The sequence below is a fragment of the Gobio gobio genome (genome assembly GCF_949357685.1).
Source record: "Gobio gobio genome assembly, chromosome: 18".
NCBI classification, from domain to species: domain Eukaryota; kingdom Metazoa; phylum Chordata; class Actinopteri; order Cypriniformes; family Gobionidae; genus Gobio; species Gobio gobio.
In genome coordinates, this window is record NC_137111.1 from 39,203,165 (window position 1) to 39,223,995 (window position 20,831).

Sequence of the window (20,831 nt, forward strand, 5' to 3'; positions counted from 1 at the left end):
CTGTTTGAGAAAGCGCCCATCAGGGAACATTACTTCTGTAAGACAGAGCGCATTTACTGTCACGTGTTTCATGCATTCAGCTAAATTATTACATCCAGGGGAGTAGTATTTATTTCCGTAATAACTGAGCTACTATAATGTGAAGGTATAAAACCACCATATCATGCTTAGTACAGGGATGTGGTGATGTTTATGCTTTCTGACCCATTTGGGGTATGGGAACACATTAAGTGGTGAGTGCCAGTATCTATCTTTCCATTCAAGTTGTGAATGTAATTTATGAATAAATGTAGAATAAATAAATAAATAAATAAGGTAGTACTTCAGCCCCACATGCTTAAAGGAACAAAATCACAATCTTTAGAAAATAGAAATGCAAATGGAAGTTGTTGTCACTGAGGAAGCGTAAGCTATGGCTTACAGTGTGGAACGTGTGATCAAAACAATTGTATATTAAGATAAAATATATAGAAATATATAATTTCTATTATTATATTATTTCTTTCTTTTAAATTAAACTCTACTAATTAAATAATAAATAACGTGATTAAATGAAACTTTTAAATAACATGATGATGTGCTCAAAGAATTTAATCAGAAAATCATTACTGATTGAGCAAAATCAAAGTCAGATGGAGGAACTCTGTGAATTCCTCATCATTGAGATGTAATGCTAGATCTGAGGCAGAACCGATGGGAGAGAGTCAAACAAAGCCGCAGCTGGCATTAGCTGTCAGCCTTGCCGAAAACGCACTCAATTCAGAAAGAAAACGGCAGCAGTGAAACCAATGAAGGATGACGCTACATGAAGAGATCAGTAACTATGTAATGACCAGTAACTGGTATCCAGGGATATCACCACAGACCAAAACACAAGACACAAAGTCAACCTCATCATAGCGTTTGATGCTAATCTAAGCTGATGTGGCGAACAGTCGGAAGGCAGTTGTAGAGGAAATGCGATCGCCTGAACTGACCCCTGCTTTTATAGTAGGTCGCACCGCTGCCATTCCTAATTGACAGACGCTTTAGTATTTCACATCTGCTAAGGCTTAATGAGAAGACCCCTGTTCAGCGCTGTCCTTTACACAACTAAATGCTTCAGTCATCTGACCTCATCCAATAGCCTGAGTCACCGCCATCTCAATTGAGTTCCTGTCAGGAGATCTCTTTTTAACTTTCCCATTGAGCCTGACAGTCCCACTGTGGTATACAAGGCATTAAATAAAGCACATTGACTTTTTCTCCCCTGATTGCTGGCTAAGAGAAAATCATCGAGGAGGATCAGATCCTGTGGAAAGGGGGAGAGTTTGACGTGTTTTTTCAATTGCACCTAAATGTGGACTTTACTAAAGGAAGAGGTTTTATTTCAGCCAGTGGAAATGGTGGAGGCATTAATGGCTTGCGGTTGTAAAACATGATTGTCCAAGAATAGCAGAAAAGACATTGCCAGTAAATACTTACTCTTTATGAACAGAAGAATCTCACTAAAGATCCCTTTCAATCACAATCTAGCGTTTGGCATGTGAATTAAAGATGATTTTAATAAATAACAGACATGTATAGTTCTGACAGTTTTTCATTTACTGATATCCTTCCAATTTTGCTCAATTAGCAAATATAGTCAAAAGGGATCTTGACCAGTGAGATGGACATGTGAGTTACATTTGCTTGTTTCTAAAATGTTAAATAGGACAAGACAGCATGTAATAACCGAACACACTCAAAATTCAAAGACCAAAAGATAGTGGGTACCCAGTGTTTGAACCTGTGGGGGGAAAAACAGTTAGCCATTCGTTTGCATGTTTCCTAACCTGAAGATGGGTCTTCAAAAGTCGCATGAACATGAAAACATTATGGAAACATCATCAGTGTCATTGTACACAGTTAGCCCATGGATTCGATTAAAAGCACATCATATAGTTCATTTAACAGATACATGTACACCTGCCATGTAAAAGTGTAAACACCAAAACAGTGACTGCAAAATGTCACCAGCACCGCACAAGTGCTCCACTAACACAGCATGCGCCAACACAGTCCTACTGCACCTACTGCAGTACTAACACAGAGAAGCCACGTCACTTCAACTACCACCAATTCACCAAACAAAAAAGAATATGTACTAGTGTACCATCCAATAAGCCACAGATACGGAAATAATGGAGGAACGAAACAGACGTAAAACACAGCATATGAAACACGGCACAGACACGCACACTCACGCTCACAGGTCACGGACATCGAACGGCATGTGGTTTGGCGATCGAACTTACAGGCACGTAAACTGGTTGAGCAATCATGAACAGAGACAGAAGAAAGTGGGAAGGCCCTCTGAAGACTGTCCATGTTACTATGTACACTGCCTGTCATGCACGAGCAGTCGCGCTCAGAGCGCCCGCAATCAAAACAACATGCCAGTTTCATTCGCTTGTAGACGGACATCTTGGCTACAGTCATGTGTTGGATGAGAGGAGAGGAAAGCAGCAGGTTAATGGCAAGGATCAAAAGAGTTTTTCAACCAGGGAAGTCTGAAGGAAACTTTTTCAAACAGGAACAAAAAGTGCAATGACAGGTTTGACCCGCAGATGGACCACTGCGCTCCCGCTTGAAGTACGCTTCGGATAAGCTTCCGATTGAGTTCCCACTGCACATGTGAAGTTCGATCCAAATTTGAAGGTTAATGCCAAATCAGACTTTGAAAACATCCAATAGAGGGCTTGTTTAGGCAGGAAGCAGTCGTCTCATTGGGGTCAAGCCGTGCCCTAAGGCTGATCATGTCATAAAAGGTTAAAAGGTCAGATATGACATAATGATCAGAGGTTGGGGCAAGGGACATTCAGGCAGAGAGGAATGGGTGAATGTGTTCAGCAGCAAAACCTCTTTGGATAACATCCTCTGTATCTAAAGGAGAGGATCACGTACCTGTATCCCATCATGCAGCAGTAGGTTAACGGCATCACAACGTGCTACAGGCTCTAACGTGGGCGCCCTATTCTGTTCGTCAAACTCTGCTCACCACTAGACTCAATCAGGAATCGGTTTTGAGGTTCATATGGTAAACATGCCAATAGGCTACTTCTTCATTCCACGATTAGAAGATACATTCGCATGCACTGCACATTTTATTCAAACATACATTACATGTAGTGTATGTATGTGTGTATGCATTTTTTTGGGTTCTCAAAGGAGCTGTGGTGAGAGACTATAGCAGTATTTGATTGCTGTGAATCGGACTAAAAACAGTCCCTGGTACACATTCTCCCGGTGCCACCTCGCTAACGGACCGTAATCAAGTCTGGCACCCTCAAAAGAGCAAACAATCCACAGGGAAAAGCCTGCTTTTGACTTCCATCTGAGGTTATGAGCCCGAATTAAGAGGCCAATTTCAGTTGTATGCTGGAGAGATAATATGGTAAATGACTTGGCCTTTAAAGCCATAACCTCAGGGACTGTTATTCTTATAGAACCATGCAGAATGGCTGAAATTAAGGAGAACAGGCATGCAGTGGGAGGCGACCGCGGTCGTATCTCTTGAAACGGCAGCCCGGTCGACTGTTTACGGGGCTGAAACAGATTAAGGCAATGCGGAAACATGCAGCAGCGGGGTTTCGACTTAATTTCATGCTGAAATCTATCGCTTCAGAGTTTAAGGGTTGACATTCATCGGAGCACATAGTATGCGGTTATGTTAGTCAGTGAGACATGGAGGGCGGAAGAGACACAAGACAACATGATGATGTGAGTGACTGAACACGACTACACAGAGAGCCTAATTACTGAAGCCTCTTTAACAGAACAACCCGATTTAGCAAGAATGCTCTCAGCACCCCTATCGTCTTTCCTCGCCCTACAACGTCCCGTAATTCAAAGCAGGCTGTGTCATGTGTTAAAATACTAAATGGAAAGGAATATATCTGAAGGAATTATAATATGGTCGTTTAGAGTGATATTAGATACAGTGAAGCCTTACAATAGGTTCTTAAAATACTGTTCTTAAACAAACACACCTCTATCCGTACCGATATAAAGCGAACAACACCCTGGCTCCTTGGGAAGACCTACATAAAGAAACCTAGGTGACAAGTGAGAAGACCCTACAGTGCACATTGGCTGAAAGCAATCTTGCTAAATAGGTTTATGAGGGCCTCAGTGTTCCCATTCTGTTCCGTTCTCACTTGTAGAACTACAGTGGCATCTAGTGGCCAGCATTGTGTACAGCAGCTAGGTTAACACCTCCGTGAGCCTAATGTTGAGAGATGCACCTATCAGTGAGGGCAGTGAGAAAGTGCCCAACTACTGAAAACAATTGAAATTCAGAAGATTTCAATTCTACCGATGGTTCTTGTGTCGTGTAGAGAAGCTGGGCAGGGGCCGGGCGGTGGAGACAAAGGGGAGGCTGTAGGCAAGAGGGAGACCAGATTGTTTTGATTGTGTTTTGGAGACGATGCTCGTTAAGTCTAAGAATTTGAAGAACTTCCCACAGAACTCTTTCTGCTCTCTGAAAATACAGCAGCATGCGAAATTGCCTTTGACAGCGAGGGGACGGATTCAAGTGGACTCAACCAACCCCCTTGGCACTGGTGAGGTCCATGACTAATAGTAGCAAAATCAATCGGCTTGTTTGACTTTTTAGATTGTCATGACAGGTTACATTGTGTTCCAGGAGAGTCAAACAACCTCTGAAATTAATCACAGATTTCAGAATGGTAAATCTTTGGGAGGAACTGTTATTGGTCAAGAACTTAGTCTTCTCTCTTATTAGAGACTGGTTTGTAGGGGTCCGGACAGGGTCATTTTCAGGCCAGTAAATTCTGATGTATTACTGTTTTGGGCTGAGGACAGTGGAGAGATGAGAGGCGTAGGAGGGATGCAGCAGCTAGACTGACACATGCAACATATATATAGATATATATATAGAACTATTATCAGAGTGAGACAGTCAGAATGTACTCTGGGCCACAGGAAACCCGTTTTTACTCACAATATGTCACTATCAGTGAGAGGTTTAAATAAAGAGGCGGTATTCCAAGGCAGCAAGGAAGGAAATACATCAAAAAGTATGTCAATGATCATAAAGAGGGTCAAATAAAAGAACACAAACTTCCATTACAGCAATGGAAACCTCATCTCCCTTACTGCGAGGCTATTGACCTCTTCTCAGGTGAAATTCAGTTTTGGGAGAGTGCATATCATCAAAAACATATGATTGGGAAGAGAACAAAAGAGAATAAAGTAATAAAAACGTTTAGCTTAAACTTACACTATCGTGACAATGTTCGGGGTCAGTAATTCATATAATAATGTAATAATACTTTTGTTCAGCAAGGAAGCATAACATTGATCAAAAGAGACAGAAAAAACATTTATAATGTTACTAAATATTCATATTTTAAATAACTGCTGTTCTTTTGTTTTCATTATTAAAGAATCCTGAAAAAAATCATGTATCATGGTTTCCACGAAAATATTAAGCAGCACAACAGTTTTTAAACTGTTAAAATAAGTTATAATATAATATATATAATAATATAATATTTTATTGAGCAGCAAATCAGCATATTAGAATGATTTCTGAAGGATCATGTGACACTGAAGACTGGAGTAATGATGCTGAAAATTCAGATTTGCCCTCACAGGAATAATTTACATTGAAAAAATATTACAATAGAAAACGTATTATTATTTTAAATTGTAATAATATCGGACCGTATTTTTCATCAAATTAATGCAGCCTTGTCTGTGCACTTTCAAAAACATAAAATGGGTAGTGCATGTGTAATCAAACACTCTGAAACATCATATATAGTTTTGAATAATTAAATTAATGCAAACAAAACATAAATAAACAAGGATCTGCAGTTAAAGGCAGCTATTTAAAAGTGCACAGTGAAAGGTCACTGAGAATGAAGCTGAATTATTCATCTTGTGGCTAACTGGTTTGGACAAATGCAAATATAAGTCATGTAATAACAATGCATCATTCCAACATTAATGTTAATGTATGCTCTACTTAACATAAATATTGCTTCATTCTACCAAGCCAACGTTAGCTAATGACAACAAACATTTAGGTGCTGCCACATCTATATATAATTAAGAGGGTGTTTAAGGAAATACAGCTCTATCAAATGATGTAAATGTCTGCAGGAGCTGCTCTGACAGTGGACTGCACTCTGAGCTATTAATCTCTCTTCTACTTCACTGACTTCCTGTCAGAAAGTGTTTTTGCCAGGCTGAGGCAGTGGGACATGACAGTGGCGCGTCCAAATGGCAGTTGCGTTGGGCGTTCTGGGTAAACAGGGTGAATATGATTGGTAAAATGATCCTGGGCCAGGAGTGTGTTTTTGGTGTGTCTGGAGAGGGTGGGCCAAGCTGCTCTTGCCTTTTGTTTTTCCACCTGACTGGTGTCATTACCTCCGCCTCTCTCCCACTGATGCCACCGTGAGCTGACAGCCTCTCTCTTCAGCCCTGCTAATCATGTCATTCCCTCTCTACATCTGTATCTCTCTTCACCATTAGAATGCTGATGACTGGCTTTTCTCAAGAGTCTCCCTCTTTCCCCTTGTCATCTTTCTTCCTCTATTTCTAGGCCTCCAATTTGAGGTAGTCTGTTTTTGATGGTCACTATTTTCTACAGTTCATTGCTCTACTATTTTAGTATTGTTTGTATTTTTAAAGCTGTTGCAAAGGAGCAATGTGTTTTGTAGATAATTGTAGTGTTAGACGTGACAAATGTTTTCACACTTAAGAAATGTGTGATTTTCTGTGCATACTATCGTTCAAAGATTTCTGAAAAGTCTCTTACGCTCAACAAGGCTACACTTATTTCATAAAAATACTGTAAAAGCAGAAATATTGTGAATTATTATTACAATTTAAAATAACAGATTTTTCATATTTTAAAATATAAAAAAAAATTCTACTTATTCTTGTGATGGCAACGCTGGCATTCCAGCCCACATGATCACATGTCACATGATCCTTCAGAAATAATTCTGATATGCTGATTAATTTCTCAGCAAACATTTCTAATTATTATCAATGGTGAAAATGTTTTTGTGGAATGCCTAATGTTTTTATGGAAACTGCAATACATTTTTTTCCCCCATAATTATTTGATGTTCAAAAGAACAGCATTTATATGAAATAGAACATTTTTGTAACAATGCAAAAGTCTTTACTGTCACTTTTGATCAATTTAATGTGTCCTTTATAAATAAAATTTTTGATTTCTAAAATCTCACTAACTGAATGGTGGTCAAAGTTAACCATTAATAGCTGCACGGTGGCTATCAATTGAGTACTATGTACAGTATTCAACAAGTAAGCAAAAAAATACGGAAATTATGAAGCGCACATCTGATTTAAAATCCTAAATGGGTACTATCCTAAATGGGAGAAGGGTAGCAGAACCAAAGCCTATAATCGGAACTTTTGTATTATTTTGCTGCCTTGCAAGTGTTTTTTGTCTTTTAAAGAGTGAAACTGACACGAGCCTATTATTTTATTTACAATATGTAACGAAATCTTTAAAATTTTAACTTCCCAAAAAAACGAAGCTAAAATACAAGAGAAACAACAATATCTGACATTTTACACAATGCAGCAGTGCCCTACAAAGTAAAAAAGAGTCGGTGGACAGTTTCCGTTCAGACTGGGCTCGACAGGAGCGAGGAAGGGAGGGAGGGATGGTCGGGTGTACTTACTTCTCTTGCAGCCACACTTTTTAATCCTTTTGGGATCCGTGATGTCATCATGACATGCTTTGCAGTAGAAAAATGCTCTGAAGAGAGAGAGTAAATCACTCATTCACTTTTCAGTTTTCATTTGTATTTAAAAATGAAATTCTGATGGATTGGAGACATGTTTACCTTTTCACCTCTTTAGCGTCACTGGCGATAAAGAATCCCAATGTCCCCTCTTGCATCTTAACGTGATTTCCGGGATTGATGAGAATACTGTTCAGTCAGAAAGAGGGTCATTCTCATTAACATGAAGAAAATCAATCTTGCACATTTAAACACTCTAATCAAGAGGAATGGTACACGTTTTTGGACCTGATGAGAAAAACATGCATATATTGCCTCAAATTTTGATACTGGAATTGTACTTTTGTCAAAAAAAGCTGCAGGGAAAGGGACCTATTCAAGAAATACTGCTTAGGCCACTTGGTTTCACACAAATACAGTACAGTACACAACAGCATGACTTGCCCATTTTAATTCTTTTCTCATGATGCTCTTAGATTGAATTGTCTGGGTGATGAGATAAAAGAAAGAATTAAAATTGGGGTGGTAACAATCTAGGTGTTCTGGTTGACGGGCCTTCAGAAACACAGTGTGAGGTCTATCGTCACACAGCAGTGCAATTGTATTCCTGCTTAAGTGCAGTGGAAAGCAAGGGAATGACCAGCCCACCAAGAGTTCAGGATGCATCCTGGGTGTCTGAATCTGCGGTAACAGCACAACTAAGCCAATACATGCCATGCTGTTTTACTTGAGGTTGCTATTGTGTTAAAGACATTCTAACGTCATATAATTTGAAGCTTCAGCTCATGGTTATTATTTTTTACTGTTGATGTTATGTGACCAAATCATTAAAAAATAAGCACTGAGGCAGAGGCTGCACAATAATCATCATTGTCACTCAGATGGACTGTAAAGTTTCTGTCATTGAATATTTTTTATCATTCATGTTTAACTTTACTGATAATTATATATAGCAGACATACTGTGTGTAATATCATCTTGCTATAGCCATTATAATTATTGAAATTGCAGTTAATTGTAACTTGGAATAGTTGACCTTCAGAAAACCATGTAAAACATAGCCTATAGGCCTGGTTTCACAGACAGAGCTTAGATTAAGCCAGAATTAGGCCTTAGTTCAATTAGGACATTTAAGTGGCTTTTAGAAATGTGCCTTAGAAAAAAAAAACATAACTGGTGTGCATCTTGAGACAAAACAATGACACTGATATATTTTAAGATATTTTAAGTTACTTTCAGTTAAGACAGCTCAAACATGCATTTTAGTCAAGGACTAGGAGTAAGCCTTGTCTGTGAAAACGGGGGATAATGTGTTATTCTGGTTTTTAGAGAGATAATTTAGACTATGTGAAAAGTCAGATTATTATTATTTTTTTTTTAAATAAGTATGCTTATGCTCACCAAAAAGAAAGTAAAACAGTAATACTGTGAAATATTATTGCAATTTAAAACAGCTATTTTCTATTTTAATATATTTTTTAAATGTAATTTATTACTGTTATGTCTTTTCTGCTGCTATTAGTCTTCAGTGTCACATGATCCAGGCTTAACATTAACACCCGGCAGAGCGCTCAGTGTGCTCACTGAAATCTGAACTCTCATCATAAACAACAAAGCAGAGATGTACGTGCGATGTATGTAGAGATTCATTCATCATACAGCGAAAATACTTTCAAACAAAGATCACAGTTACATATGTAAAGTTACATACAATATTGGTATACTGTATGGCCTCATAAATAAACATCACTTTAAATATGTCATAGCTGATAACCACTGATGAGGATATTGCTAAATATTTACTTATTTTTCTTATCCAATTTTTTTTTTTAGACAAGCAACTGTTAGTGTTTCTTAATCTAGATTAATGAGCTTTACACACAGCCTTGTCAGAGCTAAATAGGCCTATTTGATTACCTTTCATGTTATATATTTCATGTAGACTTTGGCATTGTACAGCGCTCATTTACCTATAGCCAACAACAAATTTCCCAAAATTTTGGCCAAGGCTGGTGAGCAAAAAAGTTAATGTCAAGCCCTGCACATGATCCTTCAGAAATCATTGTAATATGTATAAACAGATATAGAAACGTAACTTTTTTTTTACTTTCTTCCCTTAAACGTTTGAATGGTTAAAAATGATCAATTCAAAACATGTAAAGATGGAAACTGTAAAATGAGAATTGATAGGTTTAAACTTCTTTTCAATGTCAAAATGACAACGCATTCTGAATCAGATTAAGTAAATGACAGGATTTTTTGGGTTAAGGCAACCTCTGCCTCAAAGTTTGGCTACCAGCGGTTGTTCAATCCCAGGATATTGTGGGGAAAAATATCAGTCAAACCTAAGCTTGGTGGGCGAGAAGATTTTGATGTTTATGAATCCAGTGTCAGCTTCTGCCAGATATTTGGGAGAGTTTGGTTTGTAACTGCATAGGTTCAGCAGTGTAGACAGAGCCACTACTGAACCACTGTATCATTCCCCATTAATTAGACAGAGACAGGATGACACAACACAGCCATCAATGGTTGCCATTTGTTAGGAATTATCAATGAATTGAGTGGTGGCTGCAACACTTGACAAATGCCCAGCCTTACTAGAGCGTCAAGGCCATAGAGCCCAGACGAAAGGGAAAGGTGCATGACAGACATCCCATTATTCCATAGATTCAAAAAGGTGGCCAGCATCCCTGGCTCTCAAAAATCCATATACTTATTTACAGTTTGATACATGTAGTCTATCAAAATCCTTTCCTCTGGGCTCATCAAATAACCACTTCATTGGAAATGAAGGCCAGAAGAGGGGGATTTAATCCATTATAAAGCGGATGTTGGCTGGTCAGTTAATGAAAATGTCAAAAGCTCTTTGTATTGCTTGAAATTATTGTGCTGGGTAATTTATCGCTGAGCTTTACATCTGATTAAATAGCCCCCTTAGCGAGAAGCAGCACATTTGACATGCTGTTCAGAAGATGAACACAAACGGACTCATTCACTGACATATTCACACACGTTGCTCCCAAAATTTGAGATTTTCACAACATTTGACACTAAATCAGACAGAAGCCTTATGCAATGGGTCGATCACAGATCGATTGCATGGAAATGGAGGCTTCCGCTCAGATCAAACCTCATATTATGGGTAACAAAGCAAGCATCACACATCACGTGACAGAGCGTACGGGCATGCGGTTACCAAGAGCGTCACAACAGCTAAAAGAGAGCAGGTGCAGCCACCGCACAGCGGCACGTAGATGCAAACTGTTGCAGTAACTTCTGTGCAGTTGGATTGTTGTATAGAACACCAAACTGACAGGAAGTGACCTCACTTCATAAACATCTACTGAGACGCACAGGCATTTGGAGACATGATGAAAGTCAGTTTCGGACAAACTTTGACAAACAGATCGACCATTCAGTCACACGACAGAATCAACATCTCATACGCACATACAAATATAAATCACACTCACTCCGACACACAAATACACACAAACGCAATACAGTGTTAGAGTGGTAATGACAGAAAAGGCAAAGATGGTGCCATGAATAGCGTGGCCTTTAATAACCAATCAGTGTTTAGTGTTTAAAACTGCGTGAAAATGTAAAACTTGCCATATTGAGACACATCAGTTCTTAATGGACGAACACTAGTATTTTCTGATATATAATGCACTGAGTACAGATGTTTTCCGATTAGGGCACTTTTCTCTGTGCATTACTAAATAAGTGAGAAAAACATGAAGTACTGTTTGCATGGAGCGCACAATGCTGAAAAAGACAAGGGCAGAAATGATTTGCAGCTGATGAAAACTGAAAAGTAATCAAAAGGGGGAAAAAGGAAAGGAGAGGAGAGGAAGTGGAGAACAAAAAACAGTGATGTACGAACATGGAGTGGATAAACGGTGTGTTGATATGTGAACAGCACAGACAAAGAAACAAGTGAATCGAACAATAGCAACTACTCTCTCTGCCTGCAAAGAAGTTAGTGCATTAAGCACAAAGAGAATCACAATATAAGAGATAGCGAAAGATTTTGGCCATTTTTGAGAGGGAGGTGGTACAATATCCTTAAGCTTTTCTCCCACAGTTGATCTAAAGTGTAGAGGGGGGAGATAATGAAGAGGGCATACCGCTTTCTGCTTCTGCAAACAACAAGAAAACATTATAAATCAAACATAGACTGGGAAAAAAGGAGGCGAGGTGTCAGTCATCTGTATCTGCACATTAAGATCAGGACTCTAAAGTAGAGGGCAAAACAGTCACTTTCACCATTAAAAAAATACACTTCGCATTGGTGCACTCGTCTGTCCTACAAAGGGAAAAATATGGTCTAAATCCCAAAGTGCTCTTCTAAGTTTAGACCGGCCTAGAACACCAAATTGAGAGTTACGCTAAAGGATAATGTTGTGCCCTCTAAAGGTTTTGTCATTATGTGTGGTATGGCAAAGTTATGAACCAAAGTTTAACAGCCATCCATTAGAAAGTAATCAAATTATATGAACTGTATCACACAGAGTGACAAAAAAATATGTAAAAAAAATATGTGTCTTGTTGGCACGGAGAATACTGGACATGAGTGGCACTTTTATGTGATATCGGGGGAAAAAATAAGCTTCTGTTTTAGATTTTTAGCAGGCGAATCAAAAAGACAAAAAAAAGTTCATTCTGTAACTACTGTACTGGTGGGCGGTATGAGCAAACTCTTATATCACGGTGTGAGTCATTTTATTACATGGTAACACACATATATATATATATATATCACAATATAGTTATTCCTGCTGGAAATTCAAATAAAAAAATGGTTTATATATTAAATAACCATGTGTTCATACCTATTTTGGGATAATCCAGAGAATTACTTTACAAAATAAATACTATTAATCTTATTTTTATTATTTTGTCTTTTTAACTTTGAACTGGAAAACAAACTAAAAGATCAGCTTATTCATAACAATTTAACAAGTCTGTCATCAATGTATATATATTTCTATTATGTAACACCTGAGTGTAACAATTATACAAAAAACTAGTATTATTAAATTAATAGGTTACGACAATAAATTCTGATTGGATTAGCCGTTTTTAAAGCTGTTATAAAATAGATGGACAATATTCAGTCACATACCTGTGACCGCACATCAGTTCCATAGTAAAAGCACCTTGCAATGTTGCAACTAAACTCTGCATTTTGCCAAACAAATACGACTTAATAAAAACTTTCATTATAAAAATCATTTCAACTTCTTCCGTACAAATCCTACACTTTTTTTTAAACACTTCATTTATCATTCCTCCATGGAATCCTCAGTGAGGTGTAAATAAAGTGAAGTAGTCCTAGCCAATTCAGTACAGCCATCTACAGTGGAATAAATGGAAAAGCAGAATGCTTACAGGCACATTTCTAGTGTCCCATAATATATTGTCATACCGCCCATATACCGCAAAAAAAAAAATGGAGCTTCATGTCATGCATTAATAGAGAACAAACAGTACCAGATCTTCTGGTTGGTATTTGCGCTGTATGTGTGTGTTTTCAGGCCATCTTGTGTTCTAAACCACACTCATTAGTACTTACTGTGTACATAAAATGTATTAGTAAGAGTTACAGTGTACAGAAACATTGGAACACAGGTTGTGGATGTAGGAAGGGGTGGTGGGATTTGGCAAAGTCAAAGTTACTGAGACAGAGTACTTCATGTTATTAGTTCCAATGGGTCACTTAACAGAATGCCACAGGAGTGCTATTGATAGAAGGCTCTTTACTCAGAGAGTAAACCCTCATCAATACAGCACAGTGAATCTGAGCAGATGTCAAGGCTCTTTGGCTCCACGGTGACTCTTACAGACAGTGATCGGCAACTGTGATGCTGTGAGAGTCAAGCTGAGGCGAACTTCCTCCAGTGATAGAACGTAACATGCTGCTGTCTCAATGAGAGCGATTTCAACTTGAAACCAGATTAGATCATTTGCAGAGAGATTTAATGATACCAGCCTTTTCTTACAAACTAATTTCTAGCAAGTAATAGGAAATAGGAAAACGGAACTGTAAAGGGTCTGTGAGACCAATGAGGGACAAAACTGCTTTGCCCCTCTTTGGTCAGTGTATTGTGCATGGTGGAGTTGAAAACCAAAAGGGGACAAACCTGCTTTCCCTTTGCTCTGACTTGTACTCAATAGCGATCAACAACAACTTGAGCTTCACATAGCACAGCCTGAAAAAAGAGAACAGACATTTAGTGTCCAGAAGAAGCTATTTAAATTCATAAGACCCACTAAATTAGACCTTAAAAATAATGTTGAAATTGATCTAGTGCAATCAGAACAGTCTATCACCATGAAATCCCATTGGTTCAAAATCCTGTCCCACATAACAGTACATTAAATATCAAATGTGTTCTGTGATTGTGTCAAGCAGCAGTTTCACATTCAGTGTAGACAGACAAATTGTTTGTTGTTGAAAATGTATCACATCACGTGAGGACACCTGCAGTCAATTTGCAGTATATTAAAAGGCAATAATATACGAGAGCCTTTATGATACTTACTATTGTGCTTTTAACAATGTGTTGTAAAGCTCCCATGCTTTAGAGCAGAAGCATACTTACTCACAAATTGTAGGAAATGAAAGCCCCACAAAGGCACTGGACAGGTATTCGGTGTACATTTCATTAGCAACTCCCTCCAGATAATACTTCTGCCACGTATCTTCCTCTATCTGAAAGGCAAAAATAGTTGGATTTAGATAAACACAGTCAGGAAAGACATCATATTTAATTTGAGGTGAATGGTTAGATCAGTGTAAAGTCGTCCGTAGCCATCTTGGCAGCGTGTCACTGCTCGTCACTCCCGGATAACTGAAAATGGGCAAAGAGGTGGGACGTGGGTGGAGCTGAGGTGATGTGATGACTAACAGACAGCAGACAAATGGCAATCCACCTGTCACTCAAATGGCCACGCACTTAATTATGCAGAACTTTAAGGCTTAATATAATTTAAACGGATGAGTTATAAAAAAAATGTACCCCCTCACAGTTGTCAAGAAGGGCAAAATTAGCTGTATAAAACAAAACCTCAATTTGTACCAGGCTGTAAACATGTTTTTTTTTTCTGCTATAAAGTAGGGCATTTTAACATAGGGCTCGATTCTGCTCCCTTCTGGAGCCTGTCTCTAGCGGCCAGTCGATGAACTGCAGTTTAAGTCACTTTCGTATTGGCTTCAAGAGAAACTGGGGGAGGTTGCCGCTTGGAAACAAATGACAATGGAAGCCAGACACATTCACGTTTCAAATGGCCACACCTGCTCTTACGTTAAAAATAAGGTGAATATGATGAACAGATTTAATTTAGGCTTTTATTTACATAGAAACGTTGATAAATAAACATATATAGAGCTCATCAAATATGTTGAATATAAATCGACCGAGTCAACCATGTTTGCTTGACACACAACAACCAAGGAGGTTTGTTCTTGAATGTCAAGCAAGTAAGAATGAGCTTCTGTTGACCATATTTGAGCACCTCATGTGTGTTTATCAATGTGCCTAGAATAAATCTTCATCTTATAAAGAAATAGTCTCTCTTCAGCAGACTTGGATTACATTTCTGGATTCGTTTTACTATCTTAATGAACTTTTAGAAGTGTGAAAGTTGGTTACATGGATATTCAAAGGAGGTACAGAAATCTCACGTTTCATTAAAAATATCTTCATTTGTGTTTCAAAGACCAACAAATGCCTTGTGGGTTTGGAACAACATGAGGGTGAGTAATAACAAGGTGAGTTTCATTTTTGGGTGAACAAAGATTTTACAAATGTGTCATTCCAAAAAAATTCTGTGGACAAAAATCTGTTGGTACTGAACATATAGTATATAATTATGTCCCTCAAAGCCGTGTTGTTTTCATGCACATAAAATAAAATAAGGCATCAACTCTGACTAAGTTGGATAACGGCAAAGAGGCATTGTGTACAGTCTCATACCAGAACACAGCATACGCACGTTCTGCCTCAATTTAATCATTTCACTTGTGTAACACTTCAAAATTTTTCAGACTTGAGACTAAGAATAAAGTCCAGGCATATTCCGGTGTCTGAACTCACAGCTGGTCTCTTCATCATCCTCTCATTACATGCGTCTCAGGATGTGGGGTGGGTGGGGCTGCGATAAGCAGCGGGGCTATTAGGCAAACACTCTGCCATTAGTCAGCCATCTCGCCAAGCCAACGTCTATCTGACAGACAGTCAAGAGAGATGCTTTCAAAGCCAGGCCCAACTCTCTTTCCCTCTGCCAGGCTAAGAGCACTCACATTCTGGTGAAGGCATCTTTTAGGGCGGCAGTAATGGGTAGAGTTTTGTCATTTAGTCCTAAAGAGATGGCAGCCATTTACCATAGGCTCCCTAAATTACCCCGCGCGTTTGTGCCCTGTCTGTCAGAGCTGATGTAAGTGTTACAGGCGTGTTCTCTCGCACCGACTGAACAATTATTTCCTCCAGTCCCTCCAGAGAGCCTGATCCGAATACCCTTTGCTTATTTCTTTTTTGTTAAACCTGAAGAGACCAGATAAAGGATTCATGATGTACGTTCTAGCGATATTATTCTTAGTGAACGACACAACACATCAGAGATTTATACTTAGGACAACAGACATAATGCAAATGTGTTTGTGGCTGTGTGAATGTGTGCATCTCTGGGGTGTGGGTCTCATTAACACCTCCCGGTAACACCCTTCTGCTCTGCTTCCTGAATGCCCACTCAAATCAGTCATGTTGCCGTCTACACAAGCGGCCCTCTCTAACCCCGCTCCGTCAGTAGACAGACTGGGCCTTACACTCTCACACATTGTCTATGTTGTCTTGTTGTTTCACTGTGCCTTATGTGAAGTTGCTGACAGAAATGGACTGAAAATATTTCATATGAGAGCCAACAAAACACATTAAGCACAACAAGAAACATTAGCTAGACATTTTGAATACCACTAGAGATGCGTTGTTATGGTTTGCAATCAAAGTTAAAGAATCAATCCTGATACTTTATGATTATTGAACATTCATTTAAAAAAGATAATAATATAGAAGACTAGCAAATTGTGTGTTGGCACTTCAGGACTGAAAATTGTACCTTCCCAGTGCCTCAATATCAATATATCATAGGGAAATAACATCACTTTATTTCATTCAATTTAACATTTATGTTATTCAAAAATAACATCATGATTTGAAGAATGCTGACATCACATGGTTTCAGTCCTATTCGGAGGGTAATTGTTTCTCATGTGGACGTCCGTAAAAATTTATTTGCATGCCACCTCAGTGATAAAACTTGTGCATTCGGATGGTGATTTATTCACAAGGTGGAGGAGCGAGTTTTGTGATCATACGAACCTGGGAACGCACTGCTCACGTGGTCAGTCGAATGATTGTCTGCTGTATATAAAATGTTGGCTTTAATTTAATAATAGGAAATTATTAATTATTTAACTCTCCTGTTTAAAAAATAGGAAGATAGGCTGTCATTTTATGAAACAAGTTAATACAGCCTCTTATTTACATGAGATAAAAATAAAGCTGCTGATTTAACGTATATTATGTTAATTACTGCCGTTATAACGGCCCATTTCAAATGTTTACTTGTTATTCTTCTCTTTCTCTTTTGAGTGGTAATAAAAGATTATTCTTGTAAATAATTTCCAGCATTTCAGTAATAAAAGCGTAGGCTAGATCTTTAAAATGCATCCAAATTACAGCGAAGCGCAACGATACAGTGCTCCGCAGTGATCAAAAAGGATATAAACAGTGAATTTTGAAGCAATCTCTTTTTGAAAACTCAAGAGATGTGGATTTGGACATTGTGGATGGCAATTAAATTACCACACATCCATGGTGTTTGTCTAAAAACAGTAGATTTTTAAGCGGGTGGTGGGAGAAAAACACTGATATTCTGGATTCGAACAGCAATAAAATCACAGACTAGCCCCTGTAAATTATGAAAATACCTTATGACCCTACGAGAAGCAATTACCGTCCAAATAGGACTTTAGTGTATATATTTCTGTGTTTTATTAAGCAGGTTTTTCAAACTGGGGGTCTATGAGAAATCTGAGAGAAAAATTAACTGAATTAAAAAAGGTTTACATCTAACATTAGTTGTGAATAGAAAAAATACAGGAAAATGTATATATGTATATATGTATATATGTATATGTATATATCACTAAATGTTTTAATACAGTTTTAACTTTAATACAGTGACAAAATAAAAGCCAACTACTAGGGATGTTAACGATTAATCGGCGATCGATTATTTGACGATAAATATGCATGCTGCTCAACCGCCGAAACAGACACGAGGAAAAATGAAGTGAGCATGCCGGAGTTATGTTTGGGACCATTTTACAGCTGGAGTTACACCTTCATCATGACTATAAGTTTGCATGTACATTTGCAGCCTTTTGTTTTGTGCAAATGCAAGTTGTAATATTGTGTTTATATATTCTGTAGGCCTATCTATATCTGATTTATCTCATATAGGATGCATTTGGTTAACAATTAGAGCGGTCCTAAAGCGTGCCCGTGATCATCTTCAGCTTCAGCACGCGCAGCAATGCACTGTTGATGGAAATAATGGATGCATTCCAGCATCTCTATATATTTAATGATCTCACTGCTATTACAGCGTGTTGCCATTGGACCCATTACGAAATAATCAGCAACAATATTGAATCACTTTCCTTTTTGACAGTTAAAGAAAGTGTTTTGGTGTTGTCTTTTGTGAGTATGGACAGGGGTCAGAGAAGTTAGAAATGTGTATTTGTACGCTGCACTCTGGCATGGGTGGTCTGGGCTGTCTCTCCTCTGTGTTTTTATGAGAAGAGTGATGTGCCCTGCAGATGTTTCCACACATGCCACATTTAAACAGTCATTATAAAGTCATTCCTCATCTCTTTATGACACAAGAATGTTGCTCTCCATGTTGAAAGCCTGCGCAGTCAAGAAAAAAATCAAAGAGAGTAAAATATAGCCCTTTGCGGATTTCAGAATACGTTTTACAATCTCTGTGAAATTCTTTAGTCTGATCGCTCACTCATGCTCTCTCTTGATCTCTCCGATTTTCCAAAGGGCTCCATCCAAATCTGAACCACCTGATAATAACCTACCACCTAACTGCAGCCATTCAGGCCTCAGACCGTTTTATTTAGTGTTTTTTTTTAAAAGAGCGATCCATACATCTCTGAGCAGTCTGGTTCAGTTGGACGATAAATAAAGATGGCTTTGGGGTCCCGTTCATTGACTATGAAACAGGCACATGGTTCGCATTTCCCAGCTCTATAGGCACGCAGGAGGACAGTAAATTCTGAAAGAGGGAAAACCACTAATTTACATCCTCACTTCCACCATGCCATTGACTCATATAAATTACCTCATAATGGCAGCAGCATTGCTGTGTTGCCGTCCCGAGTACGTCCCAAATGAGACCGCCAGGCTCAGAAGATGATTTACTCAATACCATAATGGCTCTGGTGATTGAGCTGAAGTGGGGATGGAGGCTGATTCTACTCTACGGGTTTTATCAAAGCCCAAGACGGGCTGACAGTACCTTGATGTATGACCTCATGGAGAAGAGATTGGCGAGCATAGTGGACAGGCCCTGTGCCAGGCAACTCTGGGCTATGAAGCCAGCCTTCAACTCAGCCAAGCAGATCGCATCATCACCCTCCTTCCAGTTCCAGCTGGGAATGTTTAGCAGATGGGCCTGAGGACACATATGGGACGAGACAAGGGGAAGTTAACAACGTCCCCAGCTGAGATGTCTAACAAGTGTAGTAATGAAAAACACCAGCGAAATCAATGAAAAATCAATACATTTCTTAGATTAGGGAGAAGTTGTAGTTTTCTATACTAACTTGTAGCAAATAAACATGAATTTATTATATACTGTATTATTTTATGGTTTGAAACACACCGTACAAAACACTGTCAAAACACAATGTGTTACAATAGCCCCTGGTCTCCCCTACCTTGTTAAATTATATAAATCTGTCAAACTGATAACGCAAATCTCATAACAGTAGCACGTCTCTATCATATCTCATTGCTAAAACAGCGTGTTCTCTGACAGTCCTCTAAAACAGATGTCTACAGTTGACATTCAATTGCTCTCGAGTGAACTGTCCCATGAACAAAAAACATCCATCAAGTCATTAACATCCATTTCCTGTTCCAGCTCTCCCTGATGAATACAAAGCTGTGTTCATGTTGGTGTAATAGGACATAAACACTAAACTTGTACATTTCCCATTGTCATGGACAGCAGAATCCGAGGGCCCGTTCTCATAAGGCACTTTTATTTGACACAAGTCACGTTTTTGATCACTTTTATAGCATCTTTGCACATTGTATGTATTCTTTTTTTTAGGTCGTCATCATTTTATTATCGATTTGACTTGACACAGCAACAAAAAAGACTTCCTACCTTATTGTGGTACTGCAACATTTGAGTGATTATTCTGATCTTTGGATGATAGTTTTTGATAGATATTACTCTGTAAAAAAAAAAGAAGAGAAGTCAACATGAAACACCATTTTTGCAGCAAGGGAAAAAACGTTTTTCTGCCTGAAATAGAATGTTCAGGGGAAAAATGCAGGACAGCAAATATATTTCTAGGGTAACGTTTTTTGTTTTTAGGGTAATTGTTTTCAAATAAATCAAAATAAATCATGCACAAAATAAGACCAAAAATGTGAAATAAAAAAATAACAAGTAAATTTTTCAAACGTTCTCTGTTGCTCTACAAGAAGTAAGAATTTTGATTAAAGGTGCATTCAATAATTCCTAATATACGCAACCGTTCAAAAGTTTCAAAATATTTTTTTTCTTTGTTTGTTTTTGAAAGAAGTCTCTATCAAAACATGGCTCACTAAGGCTGATTATATTTTATGAAATACAATAAAAACAGTAATATTGTGAAATATTATTACAATTTAAAATAGCATGTCTATTTTAATATATTTTAAAGTGTAATTTTTTCTTGTGATGCAAAGCTGACTTCAGCTTCAG

The 20,831-nt window shown here is 38.2% G+C and overlaps 1 protein-coding gene and 1 long non-coding RNA gene across 10 annotated transcripts in view; both read right to left on the reverse strand.

The window, feature by feature from the left end:
- The window catches only part of LOC307142142, a 576,947-nt gene that overhangs the window by 62,388 nt on the left and 493,728 nt on the right, over nt 1–20,831 (reverse strand). The window lies entirely within an intron of this gene.
- Nucleotides 1–20,831, reverse strand: part of kcnma1a (potassium large conductance calcium-activated channel, subfamily M, alpha member 1a) — a gene marked incomplete at its 3' end in the record, with an annotated part of 226,952 nt that overhangs the window by 34,265 nt on the left and 171,856 nt on the right. For 8 of the 9 annotated variants that reach the window (XM_079842703.1, XM_079842701.1, XM_079842702.1 and 5 more), the window contains exons 13-18: nt 20,247–20,316; nt 19,371–19,526; nt 14,384–14,493; nt 13,922–13,990; nt 7,875–7,961; nt 7,710–7,786 (exon numbers count right to left, since the gene is read on the reverse strand). In XM_079842703.1, the coding sequence (XP_079698829.1) occupies nt 7,710–7,786; nt 7,875–7,961; nt 13,922–13,990; nt 14,384–14,493; nt 19,371–19,526; nt 20,247–20,316 (569 nt within the window). Of the gene's footprint in view, nt 1–2,276; nt 2,451–7,709; nt 7,787–7,874; nt 7,962–13,921; nt 13,991–14,383; nt 14,494–19,370; nt 19,527–20,246; nt 20,317–20,831 lie in introns of all 9 variants that reach the window. The other variant, XM_079842705.1, reaches the window with a different exon arrangement.